At 45.4% G+C, this 17,144-nt stretch overlaps 1 protein-coding gene across 1 annotated transcript; it reads right to left on the bottom strand.

The window, feature by feature from the left end:
* Nucleotides 1-2,381: 2,381 nt before the first annotated feature.
* Nucleotides 2,382-4,076, bottom strand: LOC120901172 (glycine-rich cell wall structural protein 1.8-like). Its single transcript, XM_040308882.1, has 2 exons — nt 4,032-4,076; nt 2,382-3,951 (listed from the first exon to the last, which is right to left on the bottom strand). Exons 1-2 carry the CDS (start codon nt 4,035-4,037, stop codon nt 2,530-2,532), a joined length of 1,428 nt encoding a protein of 475 aa, XP_040164816.1. The 5' UTR covers nt 4,038-4,076; the 3' UTR covers nt 2,382-2,529.
* Between the last annotated feature and the right edge of the window lie 13,068 nt (nt 4,077-17,144).

The raw sequence follows: 17,144 nt of genomic DNA, 5'->3' as shown, positions 1-17,144 counted from the left end.
TTTTAAATAATTGAAAAATTGCTTTTGAGAAGATCAAGATAATGTAAAAAAATCAACAGATAATCTAAATATTCTAATCTAGTAGCAAATTGACTCATTTGTTTTCTTATTAGAAGATTACAGTGACCAGAGTTGTAAATTTAAAGCTTGTTTTTCTATTGTAATACGGTTGTTTAGGTAATTTCTTCAATGATAAATTTTTATTTGTATATTTCTATGACTTTGTATATTTATACCTCGTTCTTGTCAATGTTGCATTCCAACTCGTTGCAAATGTGAACATTCACCCAAATCAACTGACATTCAAATGTTTTTTGCAACGAAATTTCCATCCCGCCGTGCAAAACGAGGTCACTGGTACACAACTGGAACTAATTACGCTGTGCTAACAAACTTAACGAACTTTTATGACGAATTTTGAACATTTGAATGTCCCATATACACACACACACATAACCGATGTCCCGCTGTTTCCATTTATGCTGGTTGCCGCACAATCAGCGACCGGAAATCGGAAACGAAACACAACGTGTTCACCACCGGCACCGCACCGGCAACGTGATTCGTTATTAGGCTTCGTTTCCTGCCAGAATGCACTGCCGTGCCCGTGTGCACCGTTTCGTTCCCATCCGCTGCAAACGTGTGGGTGCGCTGTGAAACAACTTTTTCTCACTCACGTCCCCCTCTCGCAGCCGATCCCCGCAAGGGCCCGGATATTAGAGTGCTAAATTAGGATGTGACCTTAACAGCGACGGGCATGGGGCAGGGGAGTTTCAGTTCAAAAAGCAACCTTCGCGTTTGAAAAGTGTCCTTGGGGAATCGTAAATTGTAACTGGTTGCATGTTGCTGCGTTTTGTTTGTTGCTTTTTCGTGGAAAGTGTTCGGAGTGGCGCTGCATGGGACAATGAAAACATGGCAACAGCAAAGAGCTTCAAACACCCTGCGCAAACAATGCGCAACATTACTCCTTCGCGTGAAGAAATTTGAATCCCGATGCTTCCCCGGGGTCAGATGCAACCGGAGCCGGGAAACGGTTGTTTGCTGGAGTCCGGCACAGCTGCGCGAGATACAAACGAGTGGCATCGTGCTTTCGGCAATCGTCTAGCGCCTTCGATATTGGAGATGGATGGCCTTCCGAAAACTTCCGAGGCGGCAAGATCCACGGCTCGGTTCGTCGATCTCCCGGGGTTTTCCTGAAGAAATGTGTTTTCTTCGTCGTTCCGTCACTCGAGCTCACAGCTTCCCTTTGAATGACACGTCGCTCCGGAATGACACGTGTTGAAAATAGTCGGCCCCCTTAAGAATCCTTCCGATCGAGCAGATGGAACGAGACGCAAGTGAAACCCAGCCGAGGGCTAAGGGCGTTCGATCATGCTTGCACCAGGGTTGATGTTTATTTTTGTTTCGGTAATCGACCATCCAGACGCTCAAAAACAATCATCAAACCCCTTTAGATTTCTCGTTTCCTTTTACACCGCTACCGAATTACGACGGCAACGTCTTTAGCACCGACACACACAACTATAACGGTACGCAAGGAAAAGTGATCTTCACTTTTCGGCACGTCATTTTTATTAATTAGCTGGTGAGTGAAAAATTGCCGCGCTAGAGGTAATCCGATTCCACCAGATTCCACACGGCGAGCAAACGCACTCGATGGATTGATGGTTTTGACGGTTCGTAAAACATGCCGAGAAGGTATGTACTACGCGCGAGAGACAATATTCCGATGCAGAAAAGGGGTGCCGTCTGCGGCACATGAAACGGTGCGGCCAGATTTCCGTCCCTAGGGAGGCCAAAGGAGTTAAGTGGATAATGTGCAGCAAAGATTATGACAACGATATGTGCCGCCCGATGCATAGGAACGTAAGGAGAAGATGCGTTTTGGGTGGTTTCGTATTTCGAGGAAAGACGCTTCATTTCGTTTTCCGTCTCAAGGCGCAAAACAGGCAGATGCGTCGGAATGAAGTCTTCTTGCAACGACTCCCAAGGACCGTTGCTTGGGGTAGGCACATTAAAGGATTGGTATATTTCTGAAGGTTTGTTATCAGGGTGTGAAAAAAGGCACCACCGTCGAGTTGAAAGGAATCTCTGGGTGAGTTATGATGTTTATTGCGTTCGAGGAACAGGAATGCATTAATTGATCAAGACGTTTGAGCATCTGTTGCTGGAGATGGATTAGAATGAATGTTTTCTGAAAGGACCTGCGGCATGTGGTATTAATCTGAGATTTTGTTCCAGCAGTTAGGGGACAGCATAGATGTTACTTCCAAAAAAATTATTTCCAATATGTTAAGAGGTTTACGAGAAGCTTGAAAAGATACAAAATGTGTTTCATTGTTAAAGTTCCACTTAAGGAATATTTATTGTTTTCAGTCAGATTTGAATATGATTGTGTGGTTAATACTTAAAGCAACAATACTAACAGGTATTGAAAGTAGCTCACGTTGTAAGCTGCATAACATGTAACTATAGGTACTTATTCTAGGACAGTTCACAATTGGGTAGAACAACAGCCAACTAGCTCCTTCAATCATGGTGCTCCTTCTTCACGTTCACCCAAACCTTCACCGGCACGTGCTTGTGCACGATGAACGGCTTTTCCACCTTGTACGGGACGGGCTTTTCCACCTTCACTGGCACCGGTTTCTCCACCTTGATAATTTCCTTCTTATGGACCTCGACCTTGTGCGGCACCTTCACCTCGTACGGTTTGTCCACGTGGATGATCTCGTGCTTCTCCACCACGACCGGGAACTTCTTCTCGACGTACACCGGCACCACCTTCTCGGTGTGCACCGTGAACGGGACCTTGATCGGGACGAGGACCTTCTTCTCGACCGTCACCTTGTACGGCACCGGTACACGTTCCGTGACGGTGATGTACTTGATTTTCGGCTCCTTGTGCTCCTTGTGCTCTTTGTGGTCTTTGTGATCGTCGTCGTGTTCGTACTCGCCCTCCAAGTGCCACTCCTTGATGGCATGTCCCTTGTCATCTCCGTGATGCGCTTCCTGACCGTGCGAATGATCATCATGACCACCGAAGCCATGATCGTGTCCACCGAAGCCATGATCGTGTCCACCGTACGAGTATCCTTCGTGTCCTCCAAATCCATGGTTGTCTCCATGAGTGAAGGCCTGATGCGTTCCAAAGTCTCCATGGCCACCGGCACTCTCGTGACCTTTGCCGAACGACCCATGCTCACCAAAGGATTCGTGTCCTCCCAGGGTGGCGTGTCCTCCGAAAGATCCATGATCGCCAAAGGATTCGTGTCCACCGAGAGCGGCGTGTCCTCCAAGATCACCATGTCCTCCAAGATCACCATGTCCTCCAAAATTACCGTGTCCTCCTAGTCCACCATGTCCTCCAAGACCACCATGTCCTCCAAGACCACCATGTCCTCCAAGACCACCATGTCCTCCGAAATCACCATGTCCGTGACCTTCATGTACTGACTGCTCCTGATGTCCTCCAAAGCCATGATGTCCACCAAAGCCATGATGTCCTTCAAATCCGTGCGACTCCCCAAATCCATGATGCTCCCCCTGACCACCGCTTTGATGACCTCCAAAGCTATGCTTGCCTTCCGTCTCCACGCTGTGATGATCTCCTCCCTGGTGGAACTGCTCACCGAACTTATGCTCGTCCCCTAGCTGGCCGTAATGGCCAAAGCCGTCCAATGGTTTCCAGCTATGGTAATCCTCATGGGTGGACTCGTAGTGACCCAGTCCTTGTGTTGTGGCGTGACCATGTTCGTTCTTTCCGCCCTCTTGCAAACTGCCCTGAGCACCGAATCCTTCGTGGCCGTCCGCCCGAGCGGACAACTGATGATGGTGCATCGGGAAGAAGTGTCCCAAGATGCTGCGCTTGTCCACTACTTTACTCGCGCCGGAGTCAGTAGCATTGGACGCACCGGATAACGCGACCATCAACGGAACAATATAAAAGAACTGAAAAGGATAAACACGAGAAGCAAGTTGAGATGATTAACTTTGCTCACCGGATGTTCTTGGAGCTCCCTCAAGCTTACCTTCATCTTTCCAAGCTGTACACCTGTTCACTGGAAAGCTCAAACTGCAACTGATGCCTTTGATGCTGTCGGAGGCGCGTTTTATAATACAACCTTGGACGGCAAAGTGTGGCCTCGCTGGTAACGCACTTCCCACTCCGAAGTAGCGCAAGCTACAGCTACAATTTGTCATCGAACGGAGAATGAGTGTGTGTACCGGGAAGTGAGGTTAATTTGAATCGCCTTCATTCACCGGGCCCCAAATTCGTCCGGGTGTGTTAGTTTCGGGTGCACGGGCTTCGGGTGGGTTTTTCCCCTGCCCCATGTGGAACCATTTCACTCCCATTTCAGCGCACAATGAAAAGGGGGCCATTGCATTTGTCTTCCGAAACCCCCGTATTTGCCCCGTTGCAGTTTCAATCTGCGAAATAGAAATTGGCCAAGCCTTTGCTAAGCTTCTGTGCCACTGCCGCTGCTAAAAAAAACAAATGAAATTTAGTCAATTTCATACGTAAATGTAGCAAAGTGAAAGACACAAAACCCCATTAGTCCGGACGTGGAGGACGGGGGAACTAAACCCGGGGGTGAAAGGGAAATCTTCGTCGCGCATTAGGAGAAATGAGGCGTACTTCTATCGGCTCAGTTTCGGCGGGGGGGGCTGGTGGAAAGGAGCTAGTGAGAGAAGGTTTTATTTGAACAGATCATTTCGCCTACTTCACTTACACACATTACATAAGCTATTGTTACTAGATCGCGGTGACTCGGCGTGGAGGTGGCGATCATGATGATGATGATGATGATGATCATGATGCGGTTGGTCATGTTGGCCTTTTCTTTGACAGTTGCTTTGCGTAACGTACGAACGAGGGTATGGCAAATGACATTAAAGCAATGAGTATTATTTCTTACTTATGATCTAACTAAACCGTAGCGAAAATGATCTATTTTTCACAGATTTCGAGCGGCACTAGGAGAAGCGCAACGGGAGCAGCAAAAAGTGCCCGCAAAGGCAAAAGGGCGTGTAATTCATGTTATAACATTTTTGCTGGCTTATTAATTTTGCATCCGTTCAGCCTCGTAACAGTAGGAACATTTGTCACTGAGTGCTCAGTAAATGCTCATACTTTGAGTAAAATTTACTAAGAAAATGCAAGTTAAAGTTTTGAATCCCATCTCATCGCCCTTTCATTCAATTTGCTAGACAACATCTCTTCAAACACCTTTAATGCTCGTCTAGATGGTAATGGCGCCACTGACCAGATCCACCATCCACCGCTCGATGCCGCTAATGGGAAGGACCTGAAAAGGGCTTGGTGCTTAAGAAGCTTTACCTTTCCCCCTTGATCACCACTGTTTGACCATCTTCAAGGATAGCAGACACGCATACACACACACACATGAGTTTGGCAAATATTGACCCAATACCCCGCTGTGCCTGCGCCCAAACCCGTCGACGTCGAACGAACGGATTCGGAAAACGGACAAACGCAACCTGTCCGTACGCATCAATAATGTACGGGGATCGGGCCGGAATTGGCTTTCGTCCGGCGCCGTTGATTGACTTCCGGGTGGCGGTAATCTTTCGTCATATGGCGAATTAGTCTGCAAATCGATCGGATAAATAGCGCCAATATGCAGACGGTGCGTCGCTGAACCGAAGCTCCCGTGGAGTGGACAGCTGGGGCGATGTTCGGCATGGCTATGAAACGAGCCGGCACGTTGTTTGACCGGTATGCGTTTGCCCCCCCATTCCGAGTGAGACGTGTTAATTAATTTCTAATTTCCATAAGCGAATTATCCTTTTAACATAATTACCGGGACATTATAGAGGAATCAGAACAAAGCAGAGAGATAGAGAGGGCTGTATACATGCATTGGAATCACAATTCCGACCGGAATGTGTGCCATTGAAATCGAATCCCGATCCTGTCAACCGGTCGATGAGCTTTCGCGCGTGCTGCAGTGGACTGAAGATGGCACCGAGGGATGGGGGGGGGGGGAGCTTTCGGTAAACAGTGATGCGAGTGGTCGATGTGCGAATAATCAGACCATGCGGCCAGTGAGTTTCAGATTGGATTTGATCAACTGCAACAGCAGCAGCAGCAGCAGCAGCAGGATTCATTCATCAAACATTCGCTGACGTTCACTGCATACCGTATTCAGATGTGTGTCCGAAGCTTGAAACGTTGAAAGGGATGACCTACGATGCATGTGTGTCAAATTAATAACAGAATTCGAGGCATGGAAAGCACGGTACAGCTTCTTGGAAATATCGTCAGTTATTTGAATTTATTTGATTAGAAACCATTTCAATTGGAGCTATTGGATTCCAGAGAAATCGGTGTTAATGTTGGAACTAAATCCATACTAACACAGTTATTGTTTCCAAATTTGTCATAAATCATCTAAGATGGAAAGTTAACTAATGATACAATAATTTATATTGTTAATAAAATAGACAATAGAGATGGTTTTTGAGAATTTTAAACATTTTCAAGAATTTACACAAAATGGTCCTTCGAACCGGATTTAACCCAAACAATCGCAGTGACGTCAATAATAATAGTATTGAATGTAACTCATTGAGCTGCATCACATCAATTAAGCGTTTACAAAATAATTACACTACACAACCTCTTTAATAGCAACTCGAACGTATTACGGTAATGAGTCACCTTGCGATAAAAGCTTTTAACAATTATGAAAACATCAAGCGAGCTTTCCTGCTTCTTCCCACTCCACAACCCCACAACGTGCAGCATACGTTAAACGAACCGTCCAGCGCAAAGGAACAGAACACTACGTGGCGAGCGAATAAATCATTCCTATCTTAATTAAGCTCGCTAGTAGTTAATAACGGCTCGCACCCGCACACTTTGGCACGATTTCGGCACTAATTATGCTCGGGTGGCGGGGAGCTGTGCTGCAGCTTGCTGCAGCCAGTGCAACGTCGATCTAGCCAGTACGGTTGCACCGACCCGACGACGTCCGGCAGCTGGCAAGTTTCACGCGCAGTTTCGCCATCCAATCGGCGATAAAATATTTATTCAATTAAGCTTTTAAGGCAACTATGAACATTTCCATAAATCATTGAACACTTTTAAAACACTGTTCAGTGTGGGAGAAGGCGCCCGACGCCTCACTCTGCTAAAGCATACAAATCCTGCCACGTTGTATGAAAATTTCCCAAATCCCCACCCAAACAGAACCTTAATCCGTGTGTCTGTGCCCGTAGTGGCCCGAGCCCTCGACATAGATCCAGTCCACGGTGGGAGCACACTGTGTGTTTCCTCTTAATTATTAAGATTAAGTGGGTTCGGCTTTTGGCCTGGTCTGTCGATGAGCGATGGCCATAAACGGCGCTCGACCGCTGGAACGCACCCCAATCGAACGCCGACTCGGTTTGATCAAATTCCTAGACATTCACCCGGACGGCTAAGGGGCTCATTCGCCACGGCCTGAATGTTTGTCTGGTACGCCCGGTCAATAGGGAAGTTCTAGCTTGCTCGTGCTCGAACTTTGCCCGAGCATAAAGCTAACAGCAATCGGTGCGGACGGACCAGGCATCAATTCGGTCCAGGCTTTTCGGTGTGAGAGAGCGAGATTTTTCCGTTAATTAAAACATCAAAAATATCTGATGACCGTTACGAACCAATTATCACTGCCGCCTGGGCTGGGGCGCCCGATGCTCCGATCTAGAAACGCGGCCCAAAAGCCGAGCGCCACGGCCAGCATCCCGTTCGGGAGGGCTTTCGGTGTGCTGAGATCTTTATTTTTGTTCCACCGGGTCCGGCCGCTTCCATGCTACAGCGGTCAAGTTATGGTTCGATTTCGTACAGGTCATGCTCACCCCGATGCCATGCTCCGGTAGAACCGTTTCGGTACGGTGTCCGTTTCGTTTGTGTGTTCATTTAACATGCAGCTTTGTTGCCGTTCAACAAACCGATGAAGATGTGATACACTTTGTAATTATCTGCTGTTGCCCGAGCGATGCCCAAGTGAATGGCGTGGAGCAAAGCATGAAGGTGGCCCCGTTTAAACGCGGAGGGGGGGGGAAACAACGACGCCGGCAGAGGGCGATCTGATCTGAGCGTGACCGAGCAAATCCCTTCGGACCGATCGCTAGCGTATCGCTTGAGTTATTGGTTTTTGTAATCAACTTTTTTTTATGGGAACATAACTCGTCCAGCAGAATATGATTGATTGGTGTCCGATCACATGAAGCGAAGGAACAGAATGAGAGGAGAACTCGAGTTGATGGGAAGAGGGCTTGTTTGGGCGCAAAAAAAATGAACTGAAACAGATCATCTAGCCATCGTTCGCGCGATGAGGCGCATGAGCGTATTATGGCGATAAATGAGTCAAATAAATAAAAGCTTTAAGTGCATTGTGTCTTCCTTTCTTCCCGATCGTCGATCGTTACCGTGAAAGAGCTTTTCATCTGCTGGTAAGATTTATAGGACTTAAATTGCTGCCAGTCAGTGTACAACGTACCTTGACGAGCAAATATTACATTCTGTAATGTTTTTGAAATATCCCATTTTTTTGTGTTTGAATATTTCATGACTTGGCTCTGCAATTAAGAAGACTGGTGGCAGTAAACTTGAACTGAACGGAGAAAATTAGAATCATGCCCTAAGGATACGGTTATTGAAAGAAAACAGATCTCTTTCTGTTTTGCTGCAAGACTCTACCGCTACACCTTAATTGCTCGTACAAACTTGGCTGAAATTGATTTTTAATTCAAAAATAACATTCCCTTCAAAGATATCCCTTAAGATGTAAGAGCAAAAGGATACCCACAAACAGGCAAAGGTCAAATCAAACATACCCAAACAGTAATGCAACCGAAAGCCGTTACCGTTATTATGCTCAAGGAGCGTTGTTTATGCAGATGCAGGTAAGGAATATTACTTTAGCTACGGGAAAGAAGTGTTGAACCAGTTTTGCTCTACCTTACATTATGGGTAGAGACAGAGAACAAATTTCAAACAAAGTTTAGAGTTTGGGTTTTTCGGAATTCAGAAGGTTTTATTTAAACATTGAAGGGAGTTGTAAAATCGTAATATCTTTAATGCCTTACGGCCAAATCAATTAACATTTGAAATTAAACATAGAATACAGTTCAATTTAACGAAGGAAAACATCGAAGGGACACACAGAATTCCATGGTAACCAATTAAACTTAATAATTCATTAATTCAATACAACAAAGTAGGGCAACCATATAATGCATCTACAACTTAGAGGAATTTCGTCCTATCTAATTGATTACTACAGTGTTCTTCGAAACCCAAGAGAGCAATTAAAGCAACGGCCGTTAGATGATGGAAGTTGATGAGGCTGCTTTTCTTTAAATGTATTTCATTGAATTGTTATAAGATTGAGCTGGAGTGATGTTACTTTGAAATCAATCTCCATATGAGCATTATCTTTATTACAAATATAATAAAAAGTATTTATATGGTGGTAATAGTGGCCCAACATGAAATTCTTACTGGTGTATAACACGATATGTTTTTTTAGATAATCTGAGAAATGTAGTTCGATTATTTCTTCGAGTTCCAAGAAACATTGCTATTACAAAGCTTTTCAATATTCCAAACATTTCTACTACAAGACAAAGTCTTCTGTCCTGGCAGTATTTCAACTGAATTGAGATTTTTATCAAAAGAGATTGAACATGTCCCTTAATGCAGCCCTTTTCGTTAAAATCTTATCCTTTCAATATTCCATCTTCAGCCGCAGCAGATGCACACCCGAGGCGCTACAAGACAAAGCTACCAGCTCGCCGAACCGTCGAACATCACCTCAAACTTGTTTGACTAACGCGTAAGGTAAGTTTTCGATGGCGCACTTTTCAGCTTCTGGCCTTCTGGCGTTTCCACCGAATTAGCATGTCATCTGCTCGAGCATCGAAACATGCACCGGCGGATCGGATTGTCTACCCTTCCCGTTCACGCTTCAATTGCCGCTGCACCCGGCACACAAATACACGTGCAGCATGCACACACCTTTTGCGCTTCCAATCCAAGCCCCGATCGGCATTGGATGGGAATTAAATTAACCGCTAATACCGGTAGCTAAACGATTTCCCATAGAATTTTACGGTCGGCATATGTTTCCTCCGGTATCAAAGAGGGGGGACCACCACCATCACCACCACCAGACCACCAGAAGAGGTCCCGGTGGTGGCGCACTCGAGAAGGTCAGGAAAGAACCTACCCATCAGCCCACTTCATCATCAGCATCATCATCATCATCATCGCCCATCAAGCACCAGCGGCACCAGAAGCCATCCCGTGCATCGGTAATCGACGATGTGTGTTGTTGACTTGCAACTTTTTCCCTTTTTCGACCGCCGGCGTAGCGAAGCGGAATGCTCCGGCAGTTTTCGGTCGGTAGACCATACCAGTCACACACACACACACACGCACAGAGTGTTTGAGTGTCATAGAGGTGGGAATATTTTCACCAGAATGCCGCCAGCATCGATGCCGTGGAGCGGAGGCAAATCAATTTCACCCTTCCAATTGGCATCAAAAGGTATCGCGCGGGTGGTGCCCGCAAATGGAGATCCTGAAGGGCTGGAAAGCAAAGCACTATGCAGGCGGGCTGCTGTACCGATGCGTGAAGGCTGTACGAGCCGTGGTTTGGCTGGCAGCAGCAGCAGCACTATTTAATTTCCGAAAATCTTCCACCTACCTATGTTTATTGATTTCGGCTTTTTTCCCTTTGTACCTGTGATGCTGGTTACTGGCTGGAATGATACATTGAGCGATGGAAATCGTGAGTTACTTCACGCGAGCTGTGAAGTGTAGGGTTCGGTCTATGGCAGTGAATGGACGGTGCTTAGCAGCACGCAACTGTTTGGCTGAGCTGTTAGCGTACTGGAGGAATGCATGACTTTGGGCAAATATGGAGATACTGTGCACCTTGCTTTCTGTTAACGTGGCTACAGAATGCATTTACTTTTTAAAGGTTGCTTTAAAGTAGGTCACTGATTGCAGTTATCAGATCTGTAATTTAAGTTTGTGCAATAGAATGACCTTCTCACATTGAACAAACCTTAGCAATAGCTGGAAGCATTTGAGCGATTCTGAAGCTTTTGAAGTAAGAATGATTTATAGAATTAATTTGGATGTTCACTAACCAATGTATAGAATACCAAATTCACTGTCACGCAATGCTGCAACCAATGTTAACCAAGAGATGTTAAAGTTCAAGATTCTCTCCTTAGAAACTCAATACTGATCTGATTGTCTATTGAATATTCTACAGATTCTCTTTCAAATACTGCTAATATTGTGTATCTCACTCCACTCTAATCAAACACTCTAGCATTCAATTGTATGACTCTGTTAAGGGTAGTGTTTAACACATCTAAATTTTATCCGTAAAACTCTAAAAGAAGGTATAGATTTGAACTTCTGCAAGGCAGCATGCATTAAATTCTCGTCCCTTGGACTTTCTCTTTGTCAAGCAACAGGTAAATTAATTTATTAAAACGATAACAAAACCAATTATTGCCCCCAATATGATCCAATTCACGGGTTTCATCAATAACTCGAACATGTTATGCTCGAATGTGTCTCAAAAAAAAAACACACATACACACAACCGATCGTTCACTACTATCTGTTCCATCTGATTGAGCAAACAAAAACAGCCCACTTTATCTGCCAAACCAGAAACGCATTTTCAAACTGATCAGATACGATGATATATCGAAACGTTTATTTTGTATGTGTGTTTTTGTTTTGTTTCCATTTCTTTTGGTAATTTAGATAGCATCTTTTCTGAGGCATTATAATCTCTCTCTCCCTTTCTTTCTCTGTCTTTGCTTAATTCCACAAAATCAACAAGATTGCTCTTGGTAATAAAAACTTTTCACCAAACAATAAGATCCATCCAGCAATCAACTGCATTTGTTCAGGAAAGAGGTAAAAACAAGTACTGGTCCATAAACGCATTCCACAAATATAAATAAAATGAAAAAAAAAACTACACAGCTCAATGTTTCCTTCTTCCTCTCCAAGCTCGCGATTAAAAAGAAGGAATAAAAAATGTTCTTTTATCCAAAAAGTATGATCCTCTATCTGCAAGACCTCTGGACTTTAGGAAGAGCCAACAATGCACACGCAGTTTAAAAATGAGCCAACGTGATCGCGATTTCGAGTTTGTTGTTTTTTTAGGAGTAGCGTTTTGTATGTTGAATTTTGTTTGCAATTAAGATAGTATTAATCTTGTTGGTGTGTGTGTGTGTGTGTGTGTGCTCAGTTTTTTTAATTCGTTTTCTCCACCATGCGCTTTTTAAGCATCCTCAAAACAATGCACGCGCGAGATCGCTTCGGGTCACAACGGGATCGTTTGGCGATGAGGGCGATCCGATCCGATGCACTTCATTCCGGCGAAACGCATCCATTGTTGCCACACAGTACAACGAGCGAAGAGAAAGGGGTAGGTGACACAGACGGAGAGGAACTTAAAACACGACGAAGAAAATCGATCTACCAAAAGTTTATTATTTGAACAGCACGAAACGAGTCGTGATGGCCCACCGAACAAGGGAAGGAAACTAACTTGCGCAAAAAAAACCGGCGAAAAGATAATACACTCTACCCAGTGCAAGGGTGTTGCAGCACACAGTGCATCTTGTGCATGTGCATCGGACACGATTTTTGCGCGGTAAGGAACGCTACGCCACGCCACGCAAGAACATGGTTAGGAACAAAAATCGAGAAGAAAATGGGAAGAACGACGTACCCTTTGCCCCTTACTACTGCTCGCTGCCTCCGCTCGGGAAGGAGCGCTCTTATCGGTTTAATATCTTCATAAAAAGCGAAATTATAAACAATTTAATCAATAAATTATTATACTTTATATAATTCCAGCCAGCCAGGTTCGGGCGGCGGCTGCGGCTGCGACGTTCGTTCGCGGTAACGCAACCGGGTAAATAATGATGCCGGAGCGCACCGAGCGGACAGGGCACGTACGTGCCTTGCTGGCCGTCCCGGCGTTGAAAAACTCTTTCAAGCCAAAGAAAAAGGAACCTCTACCACGGTGCACTTCGGTCAGTGGTTGGTTGGTGGGTCCCGTGGGCCAACCGAAATGTTGTTACGTTTTCTAGCGCTTTTTCGGGGCGCACCGTGCACGGTACAGAACAACGATGCAAGAGGCATGGGACTCTTGAAGGCAAGGGGAAGGCGAAGGGAGAGCGAAAACAGGAATTATGATTCGCGATAAGGGCGTGCAGCGTGAGCTACGATCGGTAAGTGGTTTTATTACGGCCACAGACACTGCGAAGGCGATCCCTTTCGGTGCACTTCATTGTTGTTTGTTTAGTTCGGTGGGCGGCATTTCGGGGCCGGACCGCCGATTCACCAATTCTCGGCACTATTGGAGATGTAATGGACAAAATGTGAATTTAATTTAATTTAAAATATAAATAAAAAAAACTTTGTTGTTATGATGAGGTATTAGGTTCTCCTAATACTTTTTTTTGTTCAGTATATAATTCTACAAGATGATATTTTACATTAACTCAATCTCATTTTCAACCATTTCCCACTGCGAACGCTTCTAATGTTTGATGCAGCATTCTAAATGGCTGCCCTACAATGTAGTTTACACATTACCCTCACGGTGGGTACGCTTTTGGTTGATTTTAACATCATTTCGGTCGACACGCCAGACGCTGGGCGATGCCAGAAACGATCGAGCAGACATTTGATAGCGATCGATTTGGTGGCTGCCGTGATGGGTGGCTTGGTGCTGGTACCAACTACCAATGCCACCGTTCGATGCTCTCTCCTGGTACTGTAGTTATGCAACTCCTAGTTGCCGTTAGAAACTCTTCCGTGAACCATTCGTTCTATGCCTCGAATTTGCGCAATGTTTTAGAACGTTTTTCCCAGTACCTTCCAGTCCCGGTATCGTTAGTGGTAATGCGATAATTACTGCACAAAAATGCGCTACTGATAGTTGGGCTGAATGTTTACCATAACAATGTAACTCAAAGCCCATGCTCAACCTAGTGTAGAGAGTGCTTTTTGAGGAAATTAAAGAAATTACGCCATACCGGAGTTTTGCAAGTTATTAATTGAGAGAAAATTACACTTTCTGAGTTTTAGAGAGGATTTATTGAAATGAATTAAATGGAATGAACGTTTTCAAAGGATTTTACATTCAATATTAGATTCTATCAATATTTTCTTCAAGTTGTCTGGAATCGGCTCCACAAGGATGTTTGATTTTGAATCCAACTGATGTTTTCAACACCTTTATTTACTAACTTAAGCTGCCGCTGTCCGTTTGTTGTTGTCATTTCGTTGTAATTATGCTATGAATTTTTAAATCCAGTCCACATTGCAACCTCCAATAGCGCGTGTTGCCAAATGGCTGTAATTTACCCACAGGCCGCCTTGCCTGCAACCTCGCGTTGGCTCGTTTTAAAATATTTACACACGTTAGCGACCGTCTTCGAATGCCGATTGACCCGTGCGACCTTTTCCCTCCGCTCGGCTGCCATCTCGCACCAAAACGGTCAAACGCCGCATTGCAATGATAATCCCTTCAATTTAATTAACGTTAGCGAGCCGAATGAATCATTCACCAGCGGACGTATAATTAGTATCCGAGCCCCGGATCCGATCGTTAGGCCGTGGACGAGCGTCCGTAGAAGAAATGCAATCTTCAAGCACCCCGTTCGTCTCCCATTCAACTGACCACCGTCGTTTGCGGGCGCCATGAATAAGGCAGCAGCAGCGGCAGTAATTACAGGTATGCCTTGCCATCAGGCAATCAGCATTTAATCGATCACATCGGTCTCCTCTCATGAATGGCAAATGAGGCCAAATGGACCACCATTGGATCGCGGTATGAGCGTTTCTCCTACGGCGTGATGCTGCTGCTGCTGCTGCTGCTGCTGCTGCTGCTGCTGCTGACACACACAATGGAGAGCTGCAACTGCAACAAACCGCGACTGCACGCGTGTGATTCGTGTCGCGTCTGCCAATCGCTTCCTTGGCTCAATTGGCTAAGTAGGTACGCTACGTTTGCTTTTTTGTGTTTGCCAGCGAGATACTCATCGTGATGTCCTTCAAACGATCATTCTATGATGTAAGCAATATTATCTTCTCTATTTATTATTTTTCACATCCATCTTCTTATCGGTGGCGTTGGCGGGGAAGTGAATGGCACGGGGCGGTGGTAACTGATTCAGTATCTTACCTCGAATCGCTCCATTACCTTCCACCTTTCCTTCGAGCGTGCCCCAGTGCCATGTGCCCGAGGACTCGATCTTGTGTCCCAGCCGCCAACTAACGGCCGTAACTGACTCACCTTCGCGCGATGGCGTGGGGCTTAATCTTATGGGCATTTACGGCAAATTGCAGTCATCGTTTAAAGTACAAGAGTTGGCATGAGGCGAGAGGCGATACGAACAAGAAGCAGGGAAAAGAGTTACGGACACACACACACAGACACACATGGCGTATTGCAAAAACCCCGGGCCAAACGGTTGCGATTGTACGGGCGTTTTGGAGTTACGGCGTACCACCCGCTAGCTTTTGTAACGAGCAGACCGGCCAGGAGAGAACACCGACCAGCATCACAACATGGGGGACACACAGCTGTGTAGTAGCTGGGACAAATTGTATTTCTCCCAATAAAGGCTCAGAATTGATTAGCGGCGTATTGAAGATGCACGAAGATGGGGACGTGAGATGACATGAATGACTTTAATAATGTATCTTGCGTATTTTTTTTTTTTTTCTAAATCAATCTGTGAACTTACTCATTGGAGCCTTTCACTGACAAAGCAGTTGTTTTTGTTGAAGTACACCACTGAAGTACATCTGGGAAGCTGCTGGCGCAGCGCTGCAGTTTTTCGACACAAAATGCAATTTCCCACCCACCTGAAACCCGTGTGCGAGATGCACTCAAACCCCCATAGTAGTGCGCACTCAGCATGGCAGCGTGATTGATTTATGTTAGTTTTAAAGCCGTTTTACCAGTTTTATTACGACGCGCGAGCGCAATATTCGTCATGCCGCCCGATGATGACTGTACGCCGTACCTGCATTCGGCGCGGCGTCGAAACACTGGTACGATCACCGGCGAGGTCAGGCTAGCGCCCAGTAGAGACCAACGTCTCCGTGCTGGAATGTAATCCGCCCGTGTTAACAACCCGCACGGTGTTACAAACCTTCCCCTGTACCTGGCCGGGGAGCAGCTGTTACGGAGCCGTAAATTCAATCGCGATCCGATCGACACGTCACCGGGTTAAGGAGAGGTCCCCTGATTTAGGTTTATGGATAAAGTTTCGCAGGTACATACCCCCGGCAGTACCAACCACGCCGCAGTGCTTGCAGCGCGTTCCGCGTGCTTTGGAGTTTCATTTTTTTCCTCTCTCTCCACCGTTTTTCTTTTAATTAGAAACCAATAAACGTCCGCGACGGCTGGCGTCGTAAAGCAAGTCCATAAAGCGGATATTAATTGATGTCTTATCAAATAGCGAACATTAATGATTGCAGTTTGGATGTTGCTGCAGCAGAGAGCGTGGAATGCAGTTCCGCGACATCGGAGCTGGGAGTGCGGGAAGGGGATGAGGACAGGAGGAGGAGATAAAAAAATAATTCATACTTGTTTAACACGCAGAGGTGACCGCAATTTAGATAAGATCAAGCTTTTATTGACGGGGCTTTGATGGGGTTTTGGATTGCAACAAGCTCATAGGAAATCATAGGTTAGGCAGATAAACCACCAACCCCCACGATGTACCCCGGCGGGGTAAATAATTTACGGTCCAATTTAGAAATTATGTCCCATCACACACCGGTAACAAACGAGATTTTCTCACATCGAGACGACTTGTACAATAAATTCGTACCGCGCTTGATCGGTTCGATGAAAGTTGTTTCATCTTTCATTTCTATTTTGTTGGGTGATGCTAGGACGTTTTTTTTTATTGAGAAGGAGTATGAATAATGTTGATCGTTGGGAGATATTGAGGAAATATAGAAAATTATGCTTTGCCTTGGTTTTAATGTCATCTTGTAGTTTAAGCGTAATATTCGTCATAAATAGTGAGCGTTAATTGATTTGTACTTATCCCTCCGAGTTCTTTAGAGA

Source organism: Anopheles arabiensis, chromosome 3 (genome assembly GCF_016920715.1).
Source record: "Anopheles arabiensis isolate DONGOLA chromosome 3, AaraD3, whole genome shotgun sequence".
Taxonomy (NCBI): Eukaryota; Metazoa; Arthropoda; class Insecta; order Diptera; family Culicidae; genus Anopheles; species Anopheles arabiensis.
This window is presented reverse-complemented; position numbering and strand designations above follow the sequence as displayed.